Source organism: Balaenoptera musculus, chromosome 3, assembly GCF_009873245.2.
Source record: "Balaenoptera musculus isolate JJ_BM4_2016_0621 chromosome 3, mBalMus1.pri.v3, whole genome shotgun sequence".
Lineage (NCBI taxonomy): Eukaryota > Metazoa > Chordata > Mammalia > Artiodactyla > Balaenopteridae > Balaenoptera > Balaenoptera musculus.
The window spans coordinates 115,034,042-115,058,721 of record NC_045787.1 but is presented as its reverse complement, the minus strand read 5'-3'; the positions used below and the strand labels follow the sequence as shown (position 1 = coordinate 115,058,721).

General features: G+C 44.1%; 1 protein-coding gene across 1 annotated transcript in view; it reads right to left on the bottom strand.

Annotated features, from left to right (window-relative positions):
* Positions 1–1,064: 1,064 nt before the first annotated feature.
* Positions 1,065–24,680, bottom strand: part of CTNNA1 (catenin alpha 1) — a 185,966-nt gene continuing 162,350 nt past the window's right edge. Inside the window, exons 11-18 of the mRNA XM_036845650.1 lie at positions 20,749–20,905; positions 12,708–12,908; positions 11,996–12,147; positions 7,073–7,183; positions 5,296–5,477; positions 5,033–5,138; positions 3,299–3,433; positions 1,065–2,266 (exon numbers count right to left, since the gene is read on the bottom strand). Of these exons, the coding sequence (XP_036701545.1) occupies positions 1,979–2,266; positions 3,299–3,433; positions 5,033–5,138; positions 5,296–5,477; positions 7,073–7,183; positions 11,996–12,147; positions 12,708–12,908; positions 20,749–20,905 (1,332 nt within the window). The 3' untranslated portion in view covers positions 1,065–1,978. The remainder of the gene's footprint in view (positions 2,267–3,298; positions 3,434–5,032; positions 5,139–5,295; positions 5,478–7,072; positions 7,184–11,995; positions 12,148–12,707; positions 12,909–20,748; positions 20,906–24,680) is intronic.

Sequence of the window (24,680 nt, the reverse complement as noted above, 5' to 3'; positions counted from 1 at the left end):
GGGACAGTGGAACCACAAGTGTAAAGGGCAAATGACAAAGACTGGTGAGAGGGAAGGCCAGAGACAACAAGAGGCCAAACCCGTCATTTAGGACTCTTTTAGAACGTGGAAGCCACTGAAAGGTTTGAGCTAAGAGGATGACATGCTCTGACTTGTATATAGGGGTTACCGTGACTGCCGTGGGAGCGGGACCATCAGGGAAGCCTGGTGGAGGGTAGGCTACTGCAATGGTCCCCGTACAGACGTAGGAGCCACCTCCTGGCCATGTGCCCTCCAACCGTGGACCAGGGGTGGTCTGTGTCACCAATAGAATACTGAAGGGATGACGTATTGCTTTTGAGATCAGGTTTTTATAAAACACTGTAGCTTCCATCTGGTTGCCGTTCTCTCAGATCATTCACTCTGGGGGGAGGCAGCTGCCATGGGAAGGCCCACCTGGCATGAACCGAAGCCTTCTGCTCACCTGCCCCGTGAAAGAGCCTGGAAGTGGACCCTCCAGCTCACAAGCCTCCAGAGACTGCAGCCTCATAAGAGACCCTGAGTCAGAACCTCCCACTAAGCTGCCCCTGGATTCCTGACCTTCAGCAACTGTGAGGTGATATTTGTTGTCTTAGCTGCTAAGTTTTAGGGCAGTTTGTTACACACGAATAGAAATTAATGCAGTGATGAGGGCTTAGACCAGGTAATGGCAAGCGGAACTGGTGAGAAATAGTTGGACCCAGCATATATTTCAAAGGGAAGAATCGACGGTCCAGTTTGAGATACTTACGAAGACATCCAAGTGGAGAGTTTAGGAAGCACGCAGTTATAAAAGTCTAGTTCTGGGAGAAGTTGGCATTTGGATGGTATTTAAAGTCAGGAGTCTGGCTAAGATCAGGAGTGAGCAGAACCAGAGAAGAGAAGAGGCCCAGGGGCTGAGCTCCTCACTGGGCAGTACCATCCAGGGAACGAGGGACAGCGGGAGGGCCAAGAGCACTGCAGATGCTGCAGGCAAATCCAGGAGATGTTTAATGTAAAACTCAACTCTACTGGAAGGCAAAGAAAAGGACTTTGGCTCCTTAGACTTGGTTTCATTTTGGACTTTATTGGGAAAAGTTAGTGTAAAAAACATTCAAATTCATAAAATTTAAATAAGTAAAATTATACCTTGTAGCTACAGTAATCGCTATAGTAATCACAAATAAGGTAAGTCTAAATTACTGCCTAAGCAAACAGTATTTATTTTGTCAGGCTTCTCTCATAAGCCCAAGGCAGGAAACACTGCAATTATTAGAAGTGAGCCCAATGATGAATTTGCATTTGAAGCTGAAGAAAGGGAAAAAAGCATGTTCTGATTACAGCATCACAACATTCTAGCCTGAAAAAAGCAACTTTATTAATGTCCTGCAGCAGAGTACATTAGTTATTGTAACCATGCATTAAAATTCTCATGTCATAAAGAGAGTAATCAGTTTTCTTCATGATACATTTATGTTTGACTCAGTTTCGTGTGGTTTGTCCCTCTGAAGACCTTTCTGGGAATGTTCCTTTTTCCAGGGCCTCCTAAGATGCCCAGGTTGCTTACTCTGGGTCATCTGGTCGTTTAATACCAGTCAGTCAAACTGCCGGAACCAGTGGAAGCCCTCTCCCTGAACCAGGGTGGAGTCAGACCCCCTTCTCTCAAACCCTACAGCTGCCTGCCACCACTAGGAGGACAGGCATCTCAACTTGGTCAACAGTGTTACTAAGAAGTTAATGTGGGATTCTCTTTGGTTATGGAATTTTTACGCTTATAAAAAAATATAGCTAGATATATGCTCCTGAATTCTAAAAGTACTTTTGACTGACTTAAACACAAGTATGTCTTTGCAAAATTCACCAGCTTGGCCAGGTCTGAAATCTATTTTCCTATGGAATCTAACATCAGTGTTCTATTTAGCAAATACACGAGTGAAGAACAGTGACAGATCTTTAGGAGCCCTGAGGGCTGGGGGCAGCCTTAGATGCTGTCCATGGCTTTGAACTCGCTGAGGGCCTGCACAGGGTTCACATGCTTCTTCTGAGATGCCCTCTTAATCTTGGTCTGTGTCTCATCCTGTTTCTCTCTCTTCACCAAGGGCTTTTTCTCAGGCGCCTTCATCTTCCACGACACAGCAGGGAGGTTAAGGGAAGCCATCCCCTGAGACTTCTGGTATTTGGTGGAGGCCACATAGGACGCCTTCACTGTCTGCACCACAGCGTTCATCAAGTTCTTGGCAGCTTGGATCAGGGACATGGCGCTGTCCACCTGAGAGGCACAGACAGGGAGGTGAGCACAGGCCTGACCTCCAACCCCACATGTACCCAGGGGCCTGCGTCTAGGTACCGGAGGGCCTGAACCCTCCGGTCCAGCTGGAGGCTGTCAGTCCCTGGCAGCGGAGTCCCCTCTCCTCCTGGACCAGGACAGGGTGGGGCAGCAGCCCTGCTCCTGATTGGCTCTCCCAATGACTGGGTGCTCTTATCCAAATACCCTGAAAATGCCTGTGTTTCAGGTCCTTTGAAGAAGGGAGGAGTGATAAAAACCTAAGGTACCATTACCTTACCTGCCCCCACCCCTCAACAAGTTTTCATTCACTCACTCAAGTTGGGGGAGGATCTGCCGAAATCTTTTGCGTGATGGCAGAGCTATAACCATAAGCACCGAGAACAGCCACGGACGGCCATGGTGCAGGGGGAGGTGGCAATAAGTTAGCCTCCTAGACAGAGACCTCCCCCCCACCAAGTGCTTTCAGTAATGACCCAGGGAGTCTCCTCTCTCATTTAGAGAATATAGATAATTGCTCCCCAGAGACAGGGGCATTTATGTTGTAGCAGGTAAGCAAATGGTATGAGTATGTCCAACATACCAAGTCTTCTTTGAAAGGATATTCTGTGGGGTTTAGCAGAAGCCACAGGGCTTCAGTGTAGCGAGATGTCCTCTTTCCCCTGCCCAAGGTGACAAGGGAAGAGATACTACTTGGGAACTCTGAGCAGGGAGGGGGTTTGAGAAAGCCTATATGTCATCTCTGCAATTTCTGAACAGGCTCAGTTCTCTCTGGGGGAAGAAAAGCGATGAAGATAAAAATACTATTCCCTGTGGAGTGGTCAGCAAAGGGGAAGAGGCAAGCACTGTAAGAGCTCCTAGCTGTCACCAAGCATGCTAAGCAGAGCTGCAGTTCTGCAGGAAGTAGCCAATGTGCAGCCCTTGGCCTCTGAGGACCAAGAGGAAACTTCCAGTTTTCCCACAGCACACTTCCTAGCACGTTCCCACTGACCAGCTCTCTTCACAGATGGAACTTACCCCGGAGACGACCAGCTCCCCACCGAGGTTCTGCACCTCAGCCTTGACTTTGCTGCAGATGTTGAGCTGGTGGCAGTAGAGGGCGATGCGCTGCAGGTAGGCCAGCAGGTCCTGCTTGCAGGCTGAGTCTGGGCACTGACAGGAGAGCAGAATTAGCACCAAGCACTCTGAGCCCGGCCCAAACACACCCACCCCCACAGATATTTCTGAAAGGCTCAGTGTGCCACCAGCTTCTTTACTCCTTGCTGGAGCAAAGGGCAAGAGAGAGGAGTTACCCAATTACCTGGGGCCATCATAGCCCTAGGCTACTCTCTGCTGCAGCCCCTGCCCCTAAAGGTGAAAAAAAAGCTTCAGCAAGCGAGAGTCTGGTTCTGGAGAAAAGTGAGAGTGCTGTGAGCTAGGTGATAACCATCCAAATAGCTCTTGTGCTCAGAGGGACTTTATCTGCTCAGTTATGATGCATTCTGTAAACACCTGATGAAAGGAGAGTCGTTTTAGGCAGACGGAGAACGGGTGAGTCAACCAAAGCAAGAAGAGCACGTGGGAGCCGTGGGGTCACGACCAGTCACAGGGAAACGCCTGTCTTGCTGCCAAAGCTCAGGGCCAGCTTCGGAGACTTCACCCAAAGAAGGAACAAAGCACCTCTCTCAAGTGTTTGTTTATGCAAAAACCTCCCTCCTGTGAGGCTGGGGTGCAGACCCTGCTGGAGATTTAGAATTTTATTCTAAGAAGCTACTGAAGCATGGCAAAGCCATACCTCATTTGCATTTTAAGATGATCATATAAGACGACTGTGTTGGCAACTGTGTGGAGGCTGGAGTGCAGAGGAGAGAGCAGGAAATCAGTGAGGAGAGGCCACAGTGGTGTAGGCGTGGGCCATGCGTGTCAGGACTCAGCTGGGGGCTGCTAAGAGGGAAGGACCAGATAGATGGTGTTGAGATTCATGTGGCCAGTAGAAGCACGAGGGCCGAGTATCGGTTATTACATGAAAGAGGGGAGTTGAGGATGACTTCCCAATCTTTGGCTTGAGCAATGAGAAACCACTGTCACTTGTCCCGCAACCCCAATGCAGGCTGAGCGTGTGGATACTTAAGGGAAAGGAGTGGGAAGGGTTTGTAACTACAGCTGATAATATCTTGGAGCATCAAGGGGAATATATTGTAAACTTTCCAGGAGGTAGGAACCACATTTTTTTGGACATATCAATACAGAGAATGAAGGGATGAAGGCTGGGTGATTGAGGACATAGATATCTGTCCCCAGTTGGGCACGTCAGCCTTCCAAAGCACTAGCCAAAAAGGCTCCTGATTCTCACATGAAATACTGCAATACTTCCACAAGAAGAGGCTCTTATACACCTAGTTTCAGTGTATTATTAGGGCTTGCAGAATTAGCTCCTGCCCAGAGCTGACATCCTGAAGAGATCTGGGAGATAATAAACAACAGTAAAGGCTGGTTTTAGCTGTCAACCAAGGGAAGATTTCAGGACATACACACCTACTCCAGAGATGTGCTGTAATGCAAACTGGGCCTGCCTTATAAAACTTGTCAAAGAAGAAACAGGAATACAGAAATCCTTAAAACTCTATGCTGATATTAGTCAAGCGGGTTGACGAGTTAAGAATTTTTGAGATGGGAAAAGTGCTGTGTCTCATGAAAAACACTGTTATCACTGCTGGGCTGCCAGAGTCCCAGGATGAACTTCGAGGCCCATGTGGCAAGTCTGTCACTTACATGGTCTGCGATGGTACGGCCAAGCTTATCCATCCGGGATCCCGCCTCAGCAATTTTCTTGGCGGCACTGATCACATCTGATGTGTTTTTGAGCGGTCCTTTACCTCTGAAAAAAAGGGAACAAGAATGATCGTAGCTGAAGCCCTCGTAGGTGGAGATGAACAGAAAAGTGTGTACAGAGCAGCACGTCCTGCCTGTGTGAGGTGACCTGCAGGGAGGGGGGCAGCCCTCCGTGTAGCAGGTTGGGGCCGGGCACTGCTCACCGGGTAAAGTCCGTCATCTCCATCATGATCATGCACATCTGCTTGGCCAGCACGATGATGTCATTACCACTGTCGTCCCACTTGGACACTTCGGCATCCAGCTTGCTCTTTTCTTCCTGGAAGCTGGCCACCTGTTCCGCAATCTTTGCTTTTTGCTCCTGGGGAAGCTGAGCCATGATCGCCTAAAATCAGAAGCCCAGGAAGCTCTTACATAAAGAGAATATGAAATTCTCACAGTGCATTAGCCAAGAATATTTCCACCAAGCAATCTATGACACAGGTAGGCTAATGCTTTAATAGGTTTCATTTTGCCTGAAGAGCCATTTTGCACCGAAGTTTACAGCAGCCTGAATTCCCGACCCACTTTCAAGAACAAGTTTTAGTGTGGAGAAAAACAGGGTATGAGGGGTTGAAGGCCAGTACAGAAGCTTCATGATCACGCCTGCACAGGGACAGAATCTGCTTAACTTACTTCATTTCGGAGGATGAAACTTTTAAAGAATTAAGTCAGGCAGAGAAAGACAAATATATGCTATCACTCATATGTGGAATCTATTGATAATTTAAAAGAAAAGATAGAAATGAACTTATTTACAAAACAGAAACAGACTTACAGATATCGAAAACAAACTTATGGTTACCAAAGGGGAAACGTGTGGGGGGCAGGGGGATAAATCAGGAGCTTGGGATGAACATACACACACTACCACATATGTATCTCTTATGAGAGATAACCAACAAGGAACTACTGTATAGCACAGGGAACTCAATATTCTGTGATAACCTATATGAGAAAAGAATCTAAAAAAGAATGTATAACTGAATCACTTTGCTGATACCTGAAACTAATAGAACATTGTAAATCAACTATACTCCAATAAAATTAAAATATTAAAAAAAATAAACTTCATTTGAACCTTAAAAAAAAAAAAAAGTTTCATCCTCTGCCTCCTGCCATGGGGAGAGGAGATGAGGGAGGGGCTAATACACAGAGTCCGTGGCAGGCCCGGTGGCTGTAATACATCTCCAACTTTTCAAGGTGACCCAGAAGTAGTTTTAGAATGTGTATTTTAAAGAAGGCAGGCAGGCAGGCAGAAGAGAACCTGCTGCAGAGTATACTTTTTAGGTACTTGAGACGGCATTGTAAACCTTATCACCGCAGCACCTGGAGGCCTGTTGCCCACCTCAAGTCACAGACTCAGGGCCTTGGGCTCCTCTCCACTGAGCTTCCCAAAATGCTTAGGACCGAGTGGGGCTTAAAGCAGGGATGTACCCGCTGTTCAAAATTTCTTCTAAGGGGTGAAAAAAGACTCCTTAGTAATATTTCTTGGCATCCTCCCAAAAACATAAATGCAGTTGATTGAAGATTTAATGACTTAAATGAATGCAATGGCTCTGATTTTCTTGAATGTACCACTGTTATTTTTTTTAACCCATGAATAATTGAATAGTTCATGCCTATGGTATCATTGAGATAGGCAAAGACAGCAATCTTTTTTGAATTTCACTGTCCTATTAACAAACATTGCATTGACTAGATCCTAGGGCTTTCCTGACTCAGGGCTCTTCACAAACCAAAGCTTCAGGGCACAGCTGAGAAGACGTTTTGGATGAACCTACAATTGACTAGCAGGTGCCACAGCTTAGGTCCTACTGCCAGAGAAAACAAGAGGAAAAATGGTGTTCTTAATAATGAGAGTGTTTTCCTGGAAAAGAAAAAGCCAAGAACACAGAGGGACAGGGAGGGTCTGCAGGACAAGTTAAACTTGGTCCTTACCCGGGCACTCTGGCCAGCTATCAGCTGATCGTCTTCTGTCTGGACGCTTGTCCTGCTTCTGACATCGAAGTCTTCCGTCTCGAAGTCCGAGTCATCCAGCTCCTCAGGGGTCTGCCACCGAGACAGAAATCACAAGTCAAACACAACCCTAGGCCTCCAGCTGCCCCAGGCCTCTGGGCCCACAGCCTGATGTATAGACATCCAGAATTTTCTGCAGTATTTCAAACAGTCGTGAGGAATAAAGATAAAATCGCTCAATATTTGTCTGAGACCCTGCTTTAGCTCATGGACGTGCCAGGCAGCCCGTTCAACAAACAGCAAGCAAAGGCACCACACCAGCACTTCCCAAAGGACACAGGTCCTTTATGGGTATAAGGGTTTCAGTTTCTACCAATGAGTCGACACTCTTTGCTTGACAAAGGTTTTCACTTCTTAACGTACTTCTCCAACACCTGCATCTTAAGACGAAGGTGAGAGTTGTCCTGGGTGGAAAAGGTACTGTGTTAAAAACAGCAGTTTCATACAACATTAAGCAGATTCTTATAACTTTCCTATTTTATGACAAAAAGAAAATTAAATGAATTAACTAATACTGGGACTTCTCTTAGGGTACCAAAGGCTGATTTGAGAGGTAAAAATAGGCAATGTATTTTTATGTACTTACTTTTATTAAAGAGAGAATATGGCAGATAAGGTCTGAATAAATACCAAAGGGACCGATTACTGGTCCTACCTCTTTGCTTTAATTATAAAATAAAATTCTTATTTTGTACACTCTCCAGCCTCTCATGATTAGCTGCTGACTTGAAACATAATGTCATCTTCTGGAAGTTATCAGCAACAGGGCAGCAGGCAGAACAGCTGGGGTTGGCTCTTAGCCCAGCCGGCTGGCCTGTGACAGGAGGGCAGTGAGGCGAGTCCCTCATCTGCACCAGGACCTAATCCAAGCCCAGCCCAAGGGCTTCCTGTGAGGAAGCATCCAAAACTGCCCAGAGTATGTTGGGTTTGTACAGGTGCAAAGGCCAGGCCTGCCCCTCCATGAGGAGGTGAAGACAGCCAGGGTCACTCGAGGAACCAGTGAGTCACACGGCAATGCAAGATCCTGGAGTCTTGCTGCCATTCGCCATTTTAATCCTGAGGTCACAGACACTTGAGCCTCAGTCTGTGGAGGAGCTTTGTCAAAGGGGTGCCCTCCTAACAGGATCTCCACTTCCCCACCTTCCTCGATAGCCCATCACAGACCCAAGAACTGTTCTTGCCAAGAAAACCAAATATCTCCTATTCGTTCATTCATTCACTGAATATGCGTGTGCCAAGCACTGTTCTAGGCCCTGAAGGTACAAAATGACACAAGACAAAAATCCCTGCTCTCACATATATTCTGATGGGAAAAATGACAAAAGTGAATCACATGACCTATTAGAAAGTGATCAGTGCTATAAGTAAGCAGTAGAGGAGGATTGTAATTTTATATCGGTGGTCAGGAAAGGTCTCATGAGAAGGTGATATTGGAGCACAGACCTGAAGGCAACGAAGGTGGGAGCACAGGAGGTACCTGGGGGAGGAGTGTTCCGGCAGGACGGAGTCACCAACAGAAAGGCCTGGGGAACTGGATGAATAGCAAGGCCACAGTAGGGGCTCAGCTCACTGCCCTTACGGCACAGTGTCAGCTGAAGCCCTGGGAGCAAAGGCGGGGGAGCAGTAGGAGATGAGGTCAGAGAGGTGACAGGTTCGGCTCCTCGAAGGCCTTGTGGGCCAGTGTAAGGACTGAGTGACATGGCAGCCTTTGGAGAGTACTAGGCAGTAGATAACGTGATCTAATTGAAGCTTAAAAGGATCACCCTGGGTGCTCTGTGGATGAGACTGCAGGCAGGGATGCAAATAGGGAGACTGGCTGAGAAGCAAGCAATTGCATGAATCCAGGTGAGAGATGCTGGTGGCCTGGACCAGGGTAGGAACAGTGTTCAGAGTTTCTATTTATTGTGAAGGTAGATCCAACAGGATTTGCTGATAAATCAGATTCAGGGTTTGAGGCAAAAAGTGGAATCAAAGGTGAATCCAAGGTTCGGGCCTGAGCAAGTGGAAGACAGATTTGCCATCAACTGATACGAGAAAACAGGGTGGAGAGAGATGAGGAGCTCACTTTGGGGAATAATAAGCTTGAGGTGCCTATTAGACAAGTGAGAGGCAGTAGGCAAGGTGGCTAGATGAGTGTGGACCGCAGGAGAGTCAACCTCTTGCTGGTTTTCTCACGTCTTTATGCACCAGGGGAATGAGTACAGTCAGAAAAGAGAGAGGTGAAAAACTGTGCTACGAGGTGTACCAGTGGTAAGGGGCTGAGAAGATGAGGGATGAGGATAAACCAGCAAAGGAGACTGAGGAGGAGGGGGGCCAGGAGATTTTCTTATAACAGGAGAAATAATGGCATGTTTGTATGCTGGGGGGAAGGTGCTGGAGGAAGAGAGAATGGGACCCACTGCAGGGGACGGGCTCAGCCAGGAGAAGATGTTCTAACTGCTTCAGGACCCTCAGTGCAACAGACACTGAGACCAGACACGCAGGATGGGGCACAGATGGGGAGGCAAGCAGGAAGGTATGAAATGCTCCCAGACTCTATGGCTGTGTGGGCGAGGCTGCATGGCATCAAGGGCCCCCTGACGGTCCTGGGTTCGGTGACCCCAGTCAGGGTGGCTGCACTTTTCTACACCATGCTCAGCAGGAGAAGGAATTTCACTAGGATTGTATTTTGCAAGGCAAATAAGAGGACATAAAAGGGGGCAAAGGAGATTATACTGATGGACCAGACTCAAAGCTAGAAAAGGAGTGAGGCAAGGACCTGAAGGGCTGAGTGAGGGTTGCAAGTGGGGAGGGCCAATGGGCTGAAGATCCTGATGGACTCAAAGGACTGTTGGGAGTCACAGCACCAGAGACAGTGAGCGGACGGAAGGGGGAAACTTGACACTGGGATGATGTAGATACTGGTAATGACAAGGACTGGGTAAGACTAGGCAAGTGAGGTTGAGGTTGGGGGAGGATAAGACATCAAGAAACTGAGAGGCCCGGGGGTTGGAAGGATGATTCCTGAATTAAAATCAAGACAATACGGGAGGAGTTAAACCACTGCTGCGGCAGACCTACTTTGCCCTTGCTCTGGGCCCTCCCAGCTGACCACACCCCGGGTTCTATCTCACCGAGCCTGCCAGGGCCTCTGTCATACTTACGCTCCAACACAGCAGTAAGTGCGCAAGAAACAGCTATTACATGCCAGGCCCTGAGCTGAACACGTTACCTCCATTTCATCCCATTAAAACCTTCAACACCATCATTTGAGTCTCAGAAAGATGAGGAAACTTGCTTAGAGTCACAGACGTGAAGAGGAATCCAAGCTGCCTGCCTGTTCCCAGGGTGTGGTTTCCCACAACCCGATCTGCTTCCACAGAACAGACCCTGGAATGTGCAGGCATCCTGGAGTGTGCGCAGTACCAGCTCACGTAAAACCCCAAAGGCATTAACCTCAAACACCCAGCAACTCCTCATTATCATTAACATTTCTTCTATTCTCTAAGTGTCTGTCAGTATGCAAAGAACTTTGGAAAAATAGGGCTGTGTTTTACCACCACCGGTACACCTGACTCAGGGATCCCTTCACACCACTGAGATCTGGCTGCTGGGTTTAACCTTGCATTCAACTGGGCCAGGCCCTGCTGAGCATGGCTTGCTCTCTAGTACAGCAGCAGGCGTGAAGAAAGCAAAAAGATTCCCCCAGCTCTCCCCCCCAACACCCCAGCATGTCCAGGTGACCTGGGCCTGCAGGGACAGCCATCAGCCAACCAGGCCACCCTTGAATAGTTCTCTTTCCTCCTCACCCCAGAGAGAAACGCAGTCTTGCCCAAGCATTTCTACACTGCATACAGAATGGGTCCAGCCTAATGCACCTGCCTCAGAAATGGCCTCTGTTTCCAGCTGAGGGGGTAAAAAGTGAGACAGAACCCCTGCCTACCTTGGGAGGTTTGACTAGCAACCCATGAAGGTGTAACTGAAACTCCCCTGACCCGACTAGATCGTCAGCATAGCAAAGCAGCTGTCTACTCAGCAGGCAGACCCTGCATTCCAACTGCTGGCAGGGATGGCCCGAGCCTGGGGGAGGTCCAGGTGAGCCTGGGGGAGCTTGGCACAGGCTCTGCTCCCAGCTTCCAGAGCTGTTCATGCTCAGAACAGCATGTGAGGGATCAACTGCTATGGAAAGGGCAGCTGTGAGTCCCAGCGCAGCACACTGGGGATGATCACAGAGGAGTCAGTAGTTTCTCAAAACCCCTCTGTGCATGCTAATCCACAGGGGGCCCTAGACATTGTCTCAGATGGTGAGAACTGCTGCTGCCTCAGAGAGGATGGGTCACATGGGGCCCAGAGCAGGTGGCACTTCCATTCAGCTACGGTGAGAGGGCTCAACGCTTGGCCCCAAGCCCGGGAGTTGCCACAGCCCCTCATTCTCACCCTCAAAACCCTGGGGTTCTAGCATCCTGCCTGCCTGCCACCTTTGAGGCGAGGGGTGCTCCATGTAAAGAAGAGCTTCAACCTGCATTCAGGAAATACTCCCTTCTCTGAAATTAACTGATGAGCCTTTATTTTCTGTAGTTTCCCTCTAACTCAAACGGAAGCCTCATATTTGTGGCAATTGTTTAACTTAAAGTAAATCGTCAAGGCCAACTCATACTAGCTCCCCTTCTCAGCCCAAGTTTGGGCTCTAACTTGCAACTAAGTCATTTTAGACAACGTAATTAAAGATATCTCATTCTAACAGCTTTTAGATTCATGGTTTTAATATACTGCCACTCATCTGCTGAGTTCCAAAATGATGCATTGCTCAAGTTTAGCAAATGATAAGAAAGAAGCTGTTAAAACATCTGAAATGTAGTTACTCACCCTTATCATCAACACCGCTTTCCTGATGTCCCGGATGCCATCGTACACCAGGCGTGAGGCATCGATAAACTCGTTCTCATCCATGGGCTGGGCGGGGTCCGAGCTGAGGGCTTCCACGGCCGCTTCCACTTGCTCGGTAAAACGTGGCATGACTGCGGAGAAGAGAGCATGGCAGATCCTGCTGGCCCTGCAAACATCATTGCTCTACCAGCCCTCCCTAAATCCCTCAGTTAGACACAAAGAGGCAGGGTGCATGATGAAGAGCCTCTGCTTCTACCTATGTGAGAAGTATTTATGGTTGAAATAAATCAAATGCTGTATTTTACAGACTCAAATCATCTTCTTTGTCTCTGGGCAGATTCTGCAACATAGGATTTACATGGTTGAGAACTGGGATTAACTTGAGGCCTTGCTAGAATGGGACCCTCCTTAATTTACTGTGTTCACTGACAGGAGATATAACTCAGATGTTCATCTTAAAATAACTCCCATTATTAATCGTGGGACACACATGAAGGAAATGTGTTTGTGAGGCCTTAATGTGGCTGACCAACTTCTCACAAATCTGACATACCTTCCAGAATTCTTGTCCTAAGACCAAACTGGGTCCCAGCGTCCTACTTCCTAACCACAGGGCCTGCACTAACTGGATGGCCTGGCCACCAGGCCATCTGTGTGTGGGGAGCACAGGGAAGGGAGGCAGCCCCCGCACCTGTGTTGGAGAGGAGCTTGGTGGCTTCTAGCACCTTCTCTGTGTAGACCCCTGGCTCATAGTTGTCCATCTCTGAGGTGACCACGTGAATGACCCGAGCAGCTCGGCCTCGAATTGCACCAGCTGTGCGGTCCAGCCCATCCACATCTTTCTCTTGGAGAGCAATGACGCATTTGTTCACGTCTTCCAAAATGTGATTCTCTGAGGAACAAACAAAAAAAGCTGAATGAGGGAGGAGGCCTTCCACTAGAAGGGGACAACTGTAAGTTGGCATCTATCATTCATCGACAGCTCACTCTGTGCCAGCTATGGTGCCAAAAGCTTTACACGTATCATTTCACTCAAGAGACCGGATTAACTGTCCCACAGAAACTCAATCTGCAATCACCTCCAAAAATAACAATCTTTATTCCAGGTTTAAAAGAGAGAGACAGAGATGCCCATCTTTAAGGCACAGTTGTTTTAAGCCAGGCAGAAAATTCAAGATCACAGAATCCTTAATAACTTCTCCTTCCCTTAAATAATTTCACTGGTTTTACATCTCAAACAAAGTCTAAATTAGAAGAAAAGGGTCACTATAAGGTCTTATTCTCCCAGTTCCTTGCCCCTCCCTCCAGTAGATGCCGATGGTATTCAGACAAGCTACCAAGATGCCAGGACAGCTCTGGAACAGGAAAAGGTCCTGGAAGGCAGGTTAAAGCCCCGTCTGGAGGGCACTGAGGGACCGCCCCTGAAGTCAAACATTCAGTAAACCACTCATGGGATGCAGGTGGGCCTGTTGTGATATTTGAGGAAACCCTTGACTCCTGTTAAGCTGTCTAGTCATAGAGCTGGATTTGGAGGACCCACCAAAACTATTTTTTTCCTCAAAGCAAAAAGCTTGGCAGTGGGTATTGGAAAAAACAGTGAGGAGTCCGCTTCAACCTCATCTATAATAGCCAAGTGTCCAAGAGCAGAGTGGGTAATAAATCATGGGCACTGTGCAGCCATTAAAATGGATGAGGCTGATATGTAGGGATCGACCCAGAATGGGAAAGGGAATGTTCTCACCACCAGGAACTGCAGAGTCCACCAGCAGACAGCCCAAGTGACAGGGACGCCCACAGTCCACGGGGTGGGTGGGTGAGCAACACAAAGCCTCCAGGTCACTGCCTGGCCATTTCCTTCCAGCTTGGAAAGGAGCTTTCAAGACACGTAAGAACTCTTAGAAGCAGTGTCTGTTAAAGACATGCTCACTTCCTTAAACCAAGAAAGTACCTGGCACAATAGGTGAAAGACTAATGGTTCTGGTTTTTCTGGAAGAGACAGGACAATTAGGGCAAACAGTTTAAAAAGAACCCACCATTTATCCCATTACATCAACATGCTGACCCATCTACATCAACTTCTTAAAAGAAATAAAACACAACTGAAGCCTCCATGTACCCTCCGTGATTCCATCAGCAACTCCTGCTCTGGGAAGGCAGAGCATGGCTTTCACACCTCATTCTAACACATGATTTTACACTCCTCATATAATTTGAATCCACAGGAAATATATTATTGTATAAAACAGTAACACTGTTTACTATAATAATCTGTTTAAGAAACACATCTGGGGCTTCCCTGGTGGCGCCGTGGTTAAGAATCCGCCTGCCAATGCAGGGGACACGGGTTCGATCCCTGGTCTGGGAAGATCCCACATGCTGCAGAGCAACTAAGCCCGTGCACCACAACTACTGAGCCTGCGCTCTAGAGCCCATGAGCCACAACTACTGATCCCACGGGCCACAACTACTGAAGCCCGCACGCCTAGAGTCCGTGCTCTGCAACAAGAGAAGCCACTGCAGTGAGAAGCCCGTGCACCGCAACAAAGAGTAGCCCCCGCTTGCCGCAACTAGAGAAAGCCCACATGCAGCAACGAAGATCCAACTCAGCCAAAAAGAAAGAAAGAAAGAAAGAAACACACCTGGTCATTTCTTTGCCATCCCTGGTTACCTTATGCTTTGACCTGTCATTATGTAGACTGGTTCCTGATTTAATTCCCTTCCAAAAGTCATTACCCTTCCCTCACAGCCTCTGCTAACATACTCAGTCAAGTTATATATGACAATGTCTAGTGGTCACGATGCTATTTCCTCTTATCTCAAGGGGAGCCAGAGGCAAGTGATACTTAGTGGATTCAGCAAAGAATAGAGCCACCACAATGCCCTGCCTTTGGGCTTCAAGATCCCCTGTAGGCTCTGGGAACAAGGCCCTTCATTTTGTAGTTCCCTAGAGACTGCAGGCAGGGACTTGCACCCACAAAACTAAACATACTCTTACCTATGACCCAGCAATTGCACCCCTTGGTATTTATGCAGTGGAGCTAAAAACTTAAGTCCTCATAAAAACCTGCACACAGATGTTTATAGCAGCTTTATTCATAATTGCCAAAACTGGGAAGCAACCGAGGCATGCTTCAGTAGGTAAACTGAAAAACTGTGGTACATCCAGACAGTGGAATATTATTCAGCACTTTAAAAAAAAAGTGCTATTAAGCTACGAAGAGACATGCAGGAACCTTGGGGGTTGCCAGGGGTTGGAGCAGGGAGGAATGAATAGGTGGAGCACAGAGGATTTTTAAGGCAGTGAAAACACTCAATGATGGATACATTTGTCCAAACCTATGAAGTACATACCACCAAGAGTGAACAGGAATGTATGTTATGGACTTTGGGTGATAATGAGGTGTCAACGTAGGTTCATCAATTGTAACAAATGTGCTACTGTCGTGGGAGATGTTGATAATGGGAGAGGCTGTGCGTGTGTGGCGGCCGGAAGTAGATGGAAAGTCTCTGTACCCTCCTCTTAATTTGGCTGTGAACCTAAAACTGCTCTAAAAGTCTTTTTAAAAAATAAAAATTCATCAATTAAAATAAATATCTTTCCAGGGAAAGCCAAAATATGGTAAAAATTTCTACTGCAGAAGGGAAAAGTGAATTACCACAAGATAGCTAAGAAGACCATAATTTAGCATGTGCTAATTCAAAAATTAGGAGACTAGCTAGAATTTACACCATTGCACTACTGAAAGAGATAACATATTAAACTTTTTACATAAACCAATTTTAGGAGGAATATGTGAACCAATTATAAGAATAAATGGATTTAGAGCCCATGTTTAGATCAGAAACATCTTTTATATACAAACTCTCTACATATTAAACTAAGCAGACTGGTACTGAGCCTGCCTACCATACTAGGCCTTAGGTTAAAAACTGCTGCTTTTACTGAATCTAACATTTGGTGAAGGGGAAGGAAAGGAATAAAAAGGAAAGAAAAGATGTTACTAATGAAACTATGAACCAATGTTTTCTCATATCACTGATTTTTAAGACTCTTCCTGGTATCAGGATTGTTAATACCAGGGGAGGGAAAGCACATCTTAGAATCAATGAAGTATAGCATTCTTTGTCATTCATTAAACAAAGTAGCCCAAACTTCCACCAAGGATTTGTTAACCTTCATCTAGGCAAGTGTGTTTTTAAAAATCAATTTAGATTTTCTTGAATTTATACAGGTTTTCTTCCAGCTGAACCCAAACCAGGGAAGAGCTTGCCATTCTTTAGCCACCAAGGAAGGCTTCTATTTCAGGAAGCTGACTAAGGTAACATTTTCCACCTTCATTGGGAAAGCCCCAGCCAGCTGAGGCCACTATATACCCAGGACACAACAACCTGCTCTCTACACTTGAGCCCTAAGGGAGAAGTGAGTTCCCACTGGACATGTGCAAATATGGGAGGGTTGGAGGTACCCACACTAACTTAAACCATAAGTTACCTTAATTGAATTTCCAAGTAAACTCAGCATGGCTCCATTCTGAGCAGACACGCCAATCTGTACCCCATTAAAAACTGATAGTTTAATACAGTCTTTATCTGTAGATGCTTCTAAAAGGAAAAAAAACCTACACACACACATACAACAGTCTATCTCCAAGGGGTCACATTATGGACGTTAACATATCTGATTTTCATTTGAAAATCTTTCTAGAACTGCCTCCACAGATCTTCCTCATCCATATTAATGGCTGTACCGTACCCTACTGAATAGATGGAGGGGCCATCATTCACTTATCCAGTCTTCTCTTAGGCATTTTGGCTGAAGTGAACATCCTTGTACAGGTATTTTGGCAAACATCTATGTACACATCTCTGGGGAAAATTTCTAGCAATGGGAATACTAAGTCAAAAGGCATATACGTATAAAGTAGATGTATGATGCCTAACTGCCCACCGGAACCAAGCCAACTGGCATTCTCCAGAAAGCCTGCATGAACTTATACTTCAGTCCACAATGTCTAACAGGGCCCGTTCTGCCCTCCCCTTGCTCTGGATATCTTTATCAGTGTAGCCTTATGCATACACAGGAGATGATAATATTAATACGTTATATAGAGAACCTACTCTAATATTATGGAAAGATTCTGAGTGCTTGACATTCAACTCACTCTACAGTAACCATTTTTTAAAAATCACTATTAATTAATGTGGAAACCAGGCACAGAAGTATTGAGTGACTTGCTCAAGCTAGGGGGCATGGGAGTCAGAAATCAAACTAACTTCACCACTTCCTTACCTTACTTTCAGTTTTGGATTTTTGCGATTAAACACAAAAACAAAAATTAGGTACAAAAACCCTTTTATTTAGACCAATCAGATCAAATAATTTGGGCACACTGACACTGAAGAAGAAAGAGTACAAATTACTACTCTTATGTGTTGCCCCAAAGTATCTAATGCATTATGTTATTTGTTTCCAAGAGCACTTGGTAAAGAAAAGTAATAAACCCAACTAGAACCACTCTAACCAACCACTTGCAACTTTAAAAAAAAGGTGTGTGTGTGTGGGGAGGATCAGAACTTCCACATGAAAGCAGAGTAAACGAATGAGAAAGTAAATTTCATTTCCATGGAAAATGTTTATCAAATACAATTCAAATGAAATTCAAACAGTCTTTATCGCGTTGATAAATTTCAAACCACTGTCCTTAAGGGATCGGTCCATATAAATATATTCACGGTTTGCTGAACGCTCTGTAGCATCCTAAACCACCTCCAATATTTACAAGGCAACCTTCTAAATAGAACAGCTTGGGGAACAGGGGTCCCGCTCCCTCTCCCCCGGAGGTGGCTTGCATGTCCCTCTCTATTTTCAAGTGCCACTGGCATATTTGATACACAGTGACTCAAGTTCCCCCTGCCCTGCAGCCTCATGAAGCACTGGCATCAGGGTCTTAGTGGCTTTACCAGGTTATACACAAGATGACCATTAATTTTTGAGCCACAAATTTAGGATATAACTTGTAATAAGCACGAGGGAACTTCTGGAACCAATGGGACAGAATATCCAGGAACAACGGAGATAAAGCAGCAGAGGGTCCTTTCAGTTCTATTCCCTAAGTAACTTCCCCTTGGATGGATTCTCATGAGTGGGCAGGGCTACAGCAAACACACAGGCCCCAGGGATTCCAAGGGGGATTGATGGTGAAAAATCATTACTAGAAATATTCCTCAAAACCTATCACACTGCCATAGGGCCACAATATCCCAGGACACAGTAAAACACCACCACTCCAAGAAGTCAAGTAGCATTCTTACTTTTCATTAGGTAAAATTTTTTGAAGTCCACCAACGTTAAGCCAGACCCTGTGCTGGGCACTTGTCTAGCAGCCCCCTACTCAGAAACATGCCCACCTTGCTGACAGACTACTGAGCCTCTGGGTAATAGGAGTGGGCAGATCTCAGTTCTGGTATAAAGACTGCACACAGTGGTTGCAGATGACGCCTGCTCTCCAATCCGCGGGGCACCTCTAGAGAGGTTGTGAGTTGTACAAGGGCCAAGGACTGGGGACCAGTGGGGGCCTGCCCGGTTGAAAATGGGATTCCTCTCAACGAGAGCCAGTGTTATCAGGTGAGATGGAGAGACATCTCTAGTCTGCCACATAAAAAGTGCTAAAGCTGCCATGGGTGAGGTAAGTGCATAAGGGTATAAAGGAGTCTGAATGCTAAAAATTAACTGGTCAATCCAGTAGAACTCTGCACAGGCATCTGCTTGTCTCTTCCCTTCATCCCATGCCCCGAAAAAGCACACCATAAAAATCAAAGGAATTGTGAATAACAGTCTTGTCCTGTTAATTATTTAATTACTTGACACTGCTAAGCAAGCCTGTGACCAAACATTAGAGAAACACACTAAGGTGGATCTTCAAAATTCAGATGCTCTGAAAGCACCACCACTTTCTGACTGAGAGGACTGTTCTGTGTTTTTATTTGCTAAATAGAAACTGTCTAAATTCCTTTCCATCAAGTCAACCCTTCTACTTTCCCACATTTGCATAAAAGTTGAACATACTCACCAGATGAAAGTGTATCTGTTAAAGAATCAGATTTCTCTTTACCGTTCTTCTGTTTTATGTCATATACCCTAAAGACACTGCCTGGATCCCACTAAATGCTACTGCAAAATCCCTTTTGTTCTCTGATTTGAAGAATGTTGCATGAGGAACATTTGATTCTATTACATTTTATTTTGCTATAAGAAGGACCGGAAAACCCCTTGAGACCAAGACTTACTTGGTAAGTAAGTTTAAGAATGTAGTATCTATCTCTGGAGGGGGGCTTTGTATTTAGATTTCAGAATTTGTTGTTTGCTTAAAAGTGTGCTGTGAAGGTGGAATGTTTTTCTCTAAACCTATGAAAAAGAATAATTCAGTACTTCACTGGGAAAAACAACAGAAGGCCAAGATTTCCCAAAAAAGCAATTCCTGCATTTTTGGCACCTGCAAAGATGTGCTTACAAATGGGTTTTCTGTTTTAAACTACCAGCACCTGCAATTTGGCAGTCCTGCAGCAGCATGGTTTACCCCCTTGTTTTGCAGTTTATGGACTGCCTGCTCCCCACTATCTCAAGTAGAGCCAAAGCTCCAATCCCAAGGAGAGCGAGCAGACACAGGGGAACATTGGTATGCAGAACACACTGTCACCTTATATAAGTCACTGCTGGAGGACTGTGCTGTGCATGTCCTTAAGCCCCGCTTCTGTTTCAAGCCCCATGGCCACTTACATCTCCCACATTCCAAACTGTGGTTCCCTGGGGTGACAGGTAGTTTCAGCCCTACAAGTACCAGCCGTTGACTCTGCCCACAGCCACTGGCCTCAGGAAGCCTGGCACCTCCAGAGAGCAAGCAGTGCAGTCGAGGGCAGCAGAGGCCTGTTAAATGGAGAATGCATTTATACTTGCTCAACTCTAAGAAGATGGATTGAAATTTATCTGTGTGTGATAAACAGGGAATTGCAGTTGACAGACATTTTCTATATGAATGCAATTTACTATGTCATTACCAGTTTATGTTTATATAATGAAATCAACTGTTTTTGTGAGGTGAATTACCCAGATTTATTTTTTGCAAGTTCATAATTAAATGGTACTTAAATATTTCCTCTCTGTTTTCTATCTGTGCATCATGCAGACAGCGTCTTTCGAAAAGTAGGCAGTTAAACTACGATCTTTTCTGAGGGAGAGAGAAAGAGAAGCTTTCCAAGGGGAACAATTTTTACAAAAGAAACTAAAGCTAATGATGTTGGGAATCCCTCCTCCTAAGTCTCACAGGCTCATAACAAATAACCACAGCCAGGACACAGGTCAATGTTTTTTCTAAACACACCAGCAGCAAGAGGGGTGGATGGCTATGGTGTTGTACAGGTCACAGCTGCAAGATCTTACTCTATATAAACAGAAAAACCTCTGCCAGGCAGATTACTAATTCACACTTCTAAGGTCGAGACCAGCCCCATAACAAGGGAAATAACTCCAACCCCACGTCCCACTGTTCAGGAGTCAGTGGTAGCTTTTTTTGTTGTTGTTGTTGTTTTTAATTAAAGTGAAAACCAGCACTATATTATTGCTAGAATAATTTACCTGCCCATACTTGGGGGCGTTTTGATTGCCCATTATTGTAACTTAGGTGAAAGTAATTATGCACATCCTCACATACTTCTCTGGGGAATCAGCTCATTACCTGAGACAGCCAAGAAGTCATCAATGGAAGTAATGTCATCGACAGCATCTGTGAGAACTCGGACTTGTTTTTCCCACTGTTCTTTAAAAAGATCCATGTTCTCTTGGGCCAGTTTACTCTGTGGTTTTGCTGCTAAAGCCAATGCAGCATTGATAACCTGCAAAGACATTAAAGTTCATTGTTTACTCTTTCAGAGTCATGAAAACAAAACAAGTGAGACAATTTGGTCAGCAGAGTGGCTATGGCTTTGTCTCCTGTGCATTTCATGAGGACGCATGATACCACGTGCTCCACTGTAACAGTTACAAAAATGAAGTAGAGAAGTATTAAACAACAGGCTTTATATGTGAATGGAGAAGTAATACATCTGAAATACAGTAATACACTGGAACTATGGATGATAACAAACAAAAGTATCTCTAATCTCTCCACCCTGTGATAACAACTCTTCACAGTTTTTGACATTATATTCCAGGCTTTTTTTCTCCTCACATACACACGTTATGTGTGCCAAATCAAAAAATACATAATTAGAATTATATGCTACATAAAACTGACTATTCCTGTTCCTTCTTTTAAATACTTCTCCATATCATTAAATGTATGTTAAAAAACATTAACTGTTCATTATTCCATCTTACAGATGCACATCACTATTCTAATTATACGACACTTAGGTTTTTTCCAGTCACCCACCATTCTTAGTCTTGTGATGAACATTTGGCATTTTAGGTTCTTGGTACATTCTCAAAGTACATATGTGAAAAATATTTTTTTCTGAGATATACTGTATTTGACATATAATAACTTCACAGAAAGTGTAACATTTATTAAGTTTAGAAAGTAATTTCTTCTAGAATAATAAAAAGTAACTTCTTCAGAAAAAAAAACCAGCTTTACTGAAATATAATTTTATACACCAAACAAGTCACCCATTTAAATTGTAAGATTCAAAAATTTTTGGTATATTCAGTTTTGTAACCATCACCACAATCATTTTAGAACATGTCCATCACTCCAAAAAGAAACCCCACACCCACTAGCAGTCACTCCCTATTTCCCTGAACCCTGTCTCCTGGCAACCACTAACTTAACTTCTGTCTTTATGGATTTACCTATTCTGGACTTTTCCTTAAAATGGAATCATATTAATATGTGCATTTTTGGAACTAGCTCCTTTCACTTAACATGTTTCCAAGGTTCATACATGCTATAGAATGTATCAGTACTTCATCCTTTTTATTGACAAATAATATGTCATTATACGAATTTACCACATTTTCTTCATTCATCAGCTGACAAACATCTGAATTCTTTCTACTTTTTGGTCATTATGAATAATGCTACTATGAACATTCAGATATGTGTTTTGTTTGTTATCATTATTCTTGAATATATAACTAGGAATGGAATTGCTGGATCATATGGTTAACTTTCTGAGGAACTGCCTTACTGTCTTCCAAAGCAGTTGAACCATTTTTCATTCCTACCAGAATGTATGAGGGTTCCCATTTCCCCACATCTTCAACACCTGCTTTTCTTTTTTCCTTTTTTTAAAAAATTTTAGCCATCCTAGTGGATGTGAAGTGATATCTCATTATGGTTTTGATTTCCATTTCCCTGATGGCTCATGATGTTGCTTATCTTTTAATGTACTTGTTGACCACTAGTGTATATTCTTTGGAGAAATGCCTTTCAGATCCTTTGATGTGTTCAGTGAATGAGTGAATAATGAAAGTAAGTATGAAAAGGAGCTGAGAGAATAATTAGTAAGATTTCTATGTACAAGGTGCTTATGGGTTATTGGAAATGAATGTGTTCATAATAATGCAACTCTGAAGGTAAGCAAAGACAAGAGGAAACTGGTGGTGATGGAGTGGACATCTGGAAGAGGCAGAACAACAGCTATCACAGAGTCATCTGGGCATGCTACCTGAGGGCTGGAGTTTGGGATGATGTTTTCTCGGTGCTATAGAAACCACATGCCTTCAGGTCATATGTATAATTCCTAATATACTGGAGAGGTATTCAAGAGTGAGGTTACCTACTTAGCCCCCTCAACCCCCCAAAGACTGTAATCAACAAACTAAAGAAGAATCAGACCCATTAGACTGGTGCAACTATTCCTCTTCCCTCCTAGATAACTGGAAGGGATAGATGATATCAAGACTATCAATTATAGATTCATAGACTTTGGGGACTAGGCTATCCCAGTTATTATTAATAGCCCACTACTTTCAAAAGTGAATGGGTTTGGACAATAAATTATTTGGAAGAAGAGGTATCCTATCTTTCCCATGTGTTATACTGTGGTCTCTCCTATTTTCATCATTTCCAGGCTTGTTCTTGGACTCTTTTCCCTCTTCCCTTCGTTTCCCACTGGGTGATTCAACATTGTGGACTACTCTTCATTAATTAACTCATTAATTCACTAATGTATCAGTGAATCAGTGTGGAGCTAGACTTTGTAAGAAAATCTGGGTGAAGAAAATGTTTCTTAAGAGAGCCAAGTAAACACAGGTCAGGGAATTAATTATGTCTTAAATATTAAGATAATTTTCCCTTACAAAGAGAAAATTGCTCTCTTTGTTCTGTAATACCTTATATATAATGCAGGAAAAGCACCTCGTCTAAGGTGAATTTTCTCATTCTGATTACAAAACTGTTTACAAAGGACATGATAAATTACATACTAATTTCTGATGAATTAGGAATAGAAAGATACTTAACATACTACTTTAAATAATCATCCAACATGATACTGAGTGGTGAAACTCTAGAATCATTTACCTTAAAAATTAAGATGTTATTGATCAGAATACCTACTGTCACCATTAGTTAAATAATAATGGTCTTTCTAGCTAATGAAATAAAGTGGGAAATGGAAATAATAAGAAAAAGCTGTTAGAAAGGAGACAAAATTACTTTTCAATGTAGATCATCTTTATCTACGAAACTGAAGTGAGTTAACTGAAAAAACTCTTAGAATTAATAAGAGTTCATTAAGGTAGCTAGAGACAATATAAATATACAAAAATGAGTAACGTTTCTATATACGAGAAAACAGGACATAAAATGAGGGGAGTATTAGCTCTTCATGAAAGCAATTAATAGAAAATATGTGGGATTAAATCTGTAAAGAAACCCAGAGGACTGAAGTAACAAAAATGACTAAATTTTTCTGAGGTACATTAAAGAAGTGTGAATACACAGAAACACAGTCCATGTTTAGGAGTAGGAAGACTGACTTATTTATTCACAAATTAATCTGGAACAGTAAATAGCTGAGAACAGCAAAAAGATATTAGGGATAGAGAGCAAGAGTAATGAAGAGGGACTTCCCTGGTGGTCCAGTGGTTAAGACTCTGTACTCCCAACGCAGGCAGCCTAGGTTCGATCCCTGGTCAGAGAACTAGATCTCACATGCCGCAACTCAGAGCCCGCATGCTGCAACTAAAGGTCTCACATGCCGCAACCAAAAGAGATACTGCACGCGGCAATGAAGATCCAGTGTGCCGCAACAAAAACCCAGCGCAGCCAAATAAATAAGTAAATATTTTTTTAAAAAAGAGTAATGAAAAGAGTTAAAATGTAATACAAAGCTAAAGTAACTGAAAAGAATAGTCTAAAAACAGACCCTATCATAGAGCAGAATTCAGTGTATGATAAAAGTGACATCACAAATCAGTGAGGAATGGCATATTTCTACATTTGATATGGGCTATTTGGAGAAAATAAAGTTATAGCTTCACTTCATACTTATATTTATGTGCTAAATAAGATCATTTCCAGATAGATAATGAGTTAAATTAAAAATGATAAGCCTAAAAGAACGTGTTTATTTATGCATTTACTGAACAAACATTCCTCATGTCTTAGAAAATTCTCTATTTACATCTGTATTTAAGTATACATGACAGATGAAGTATATA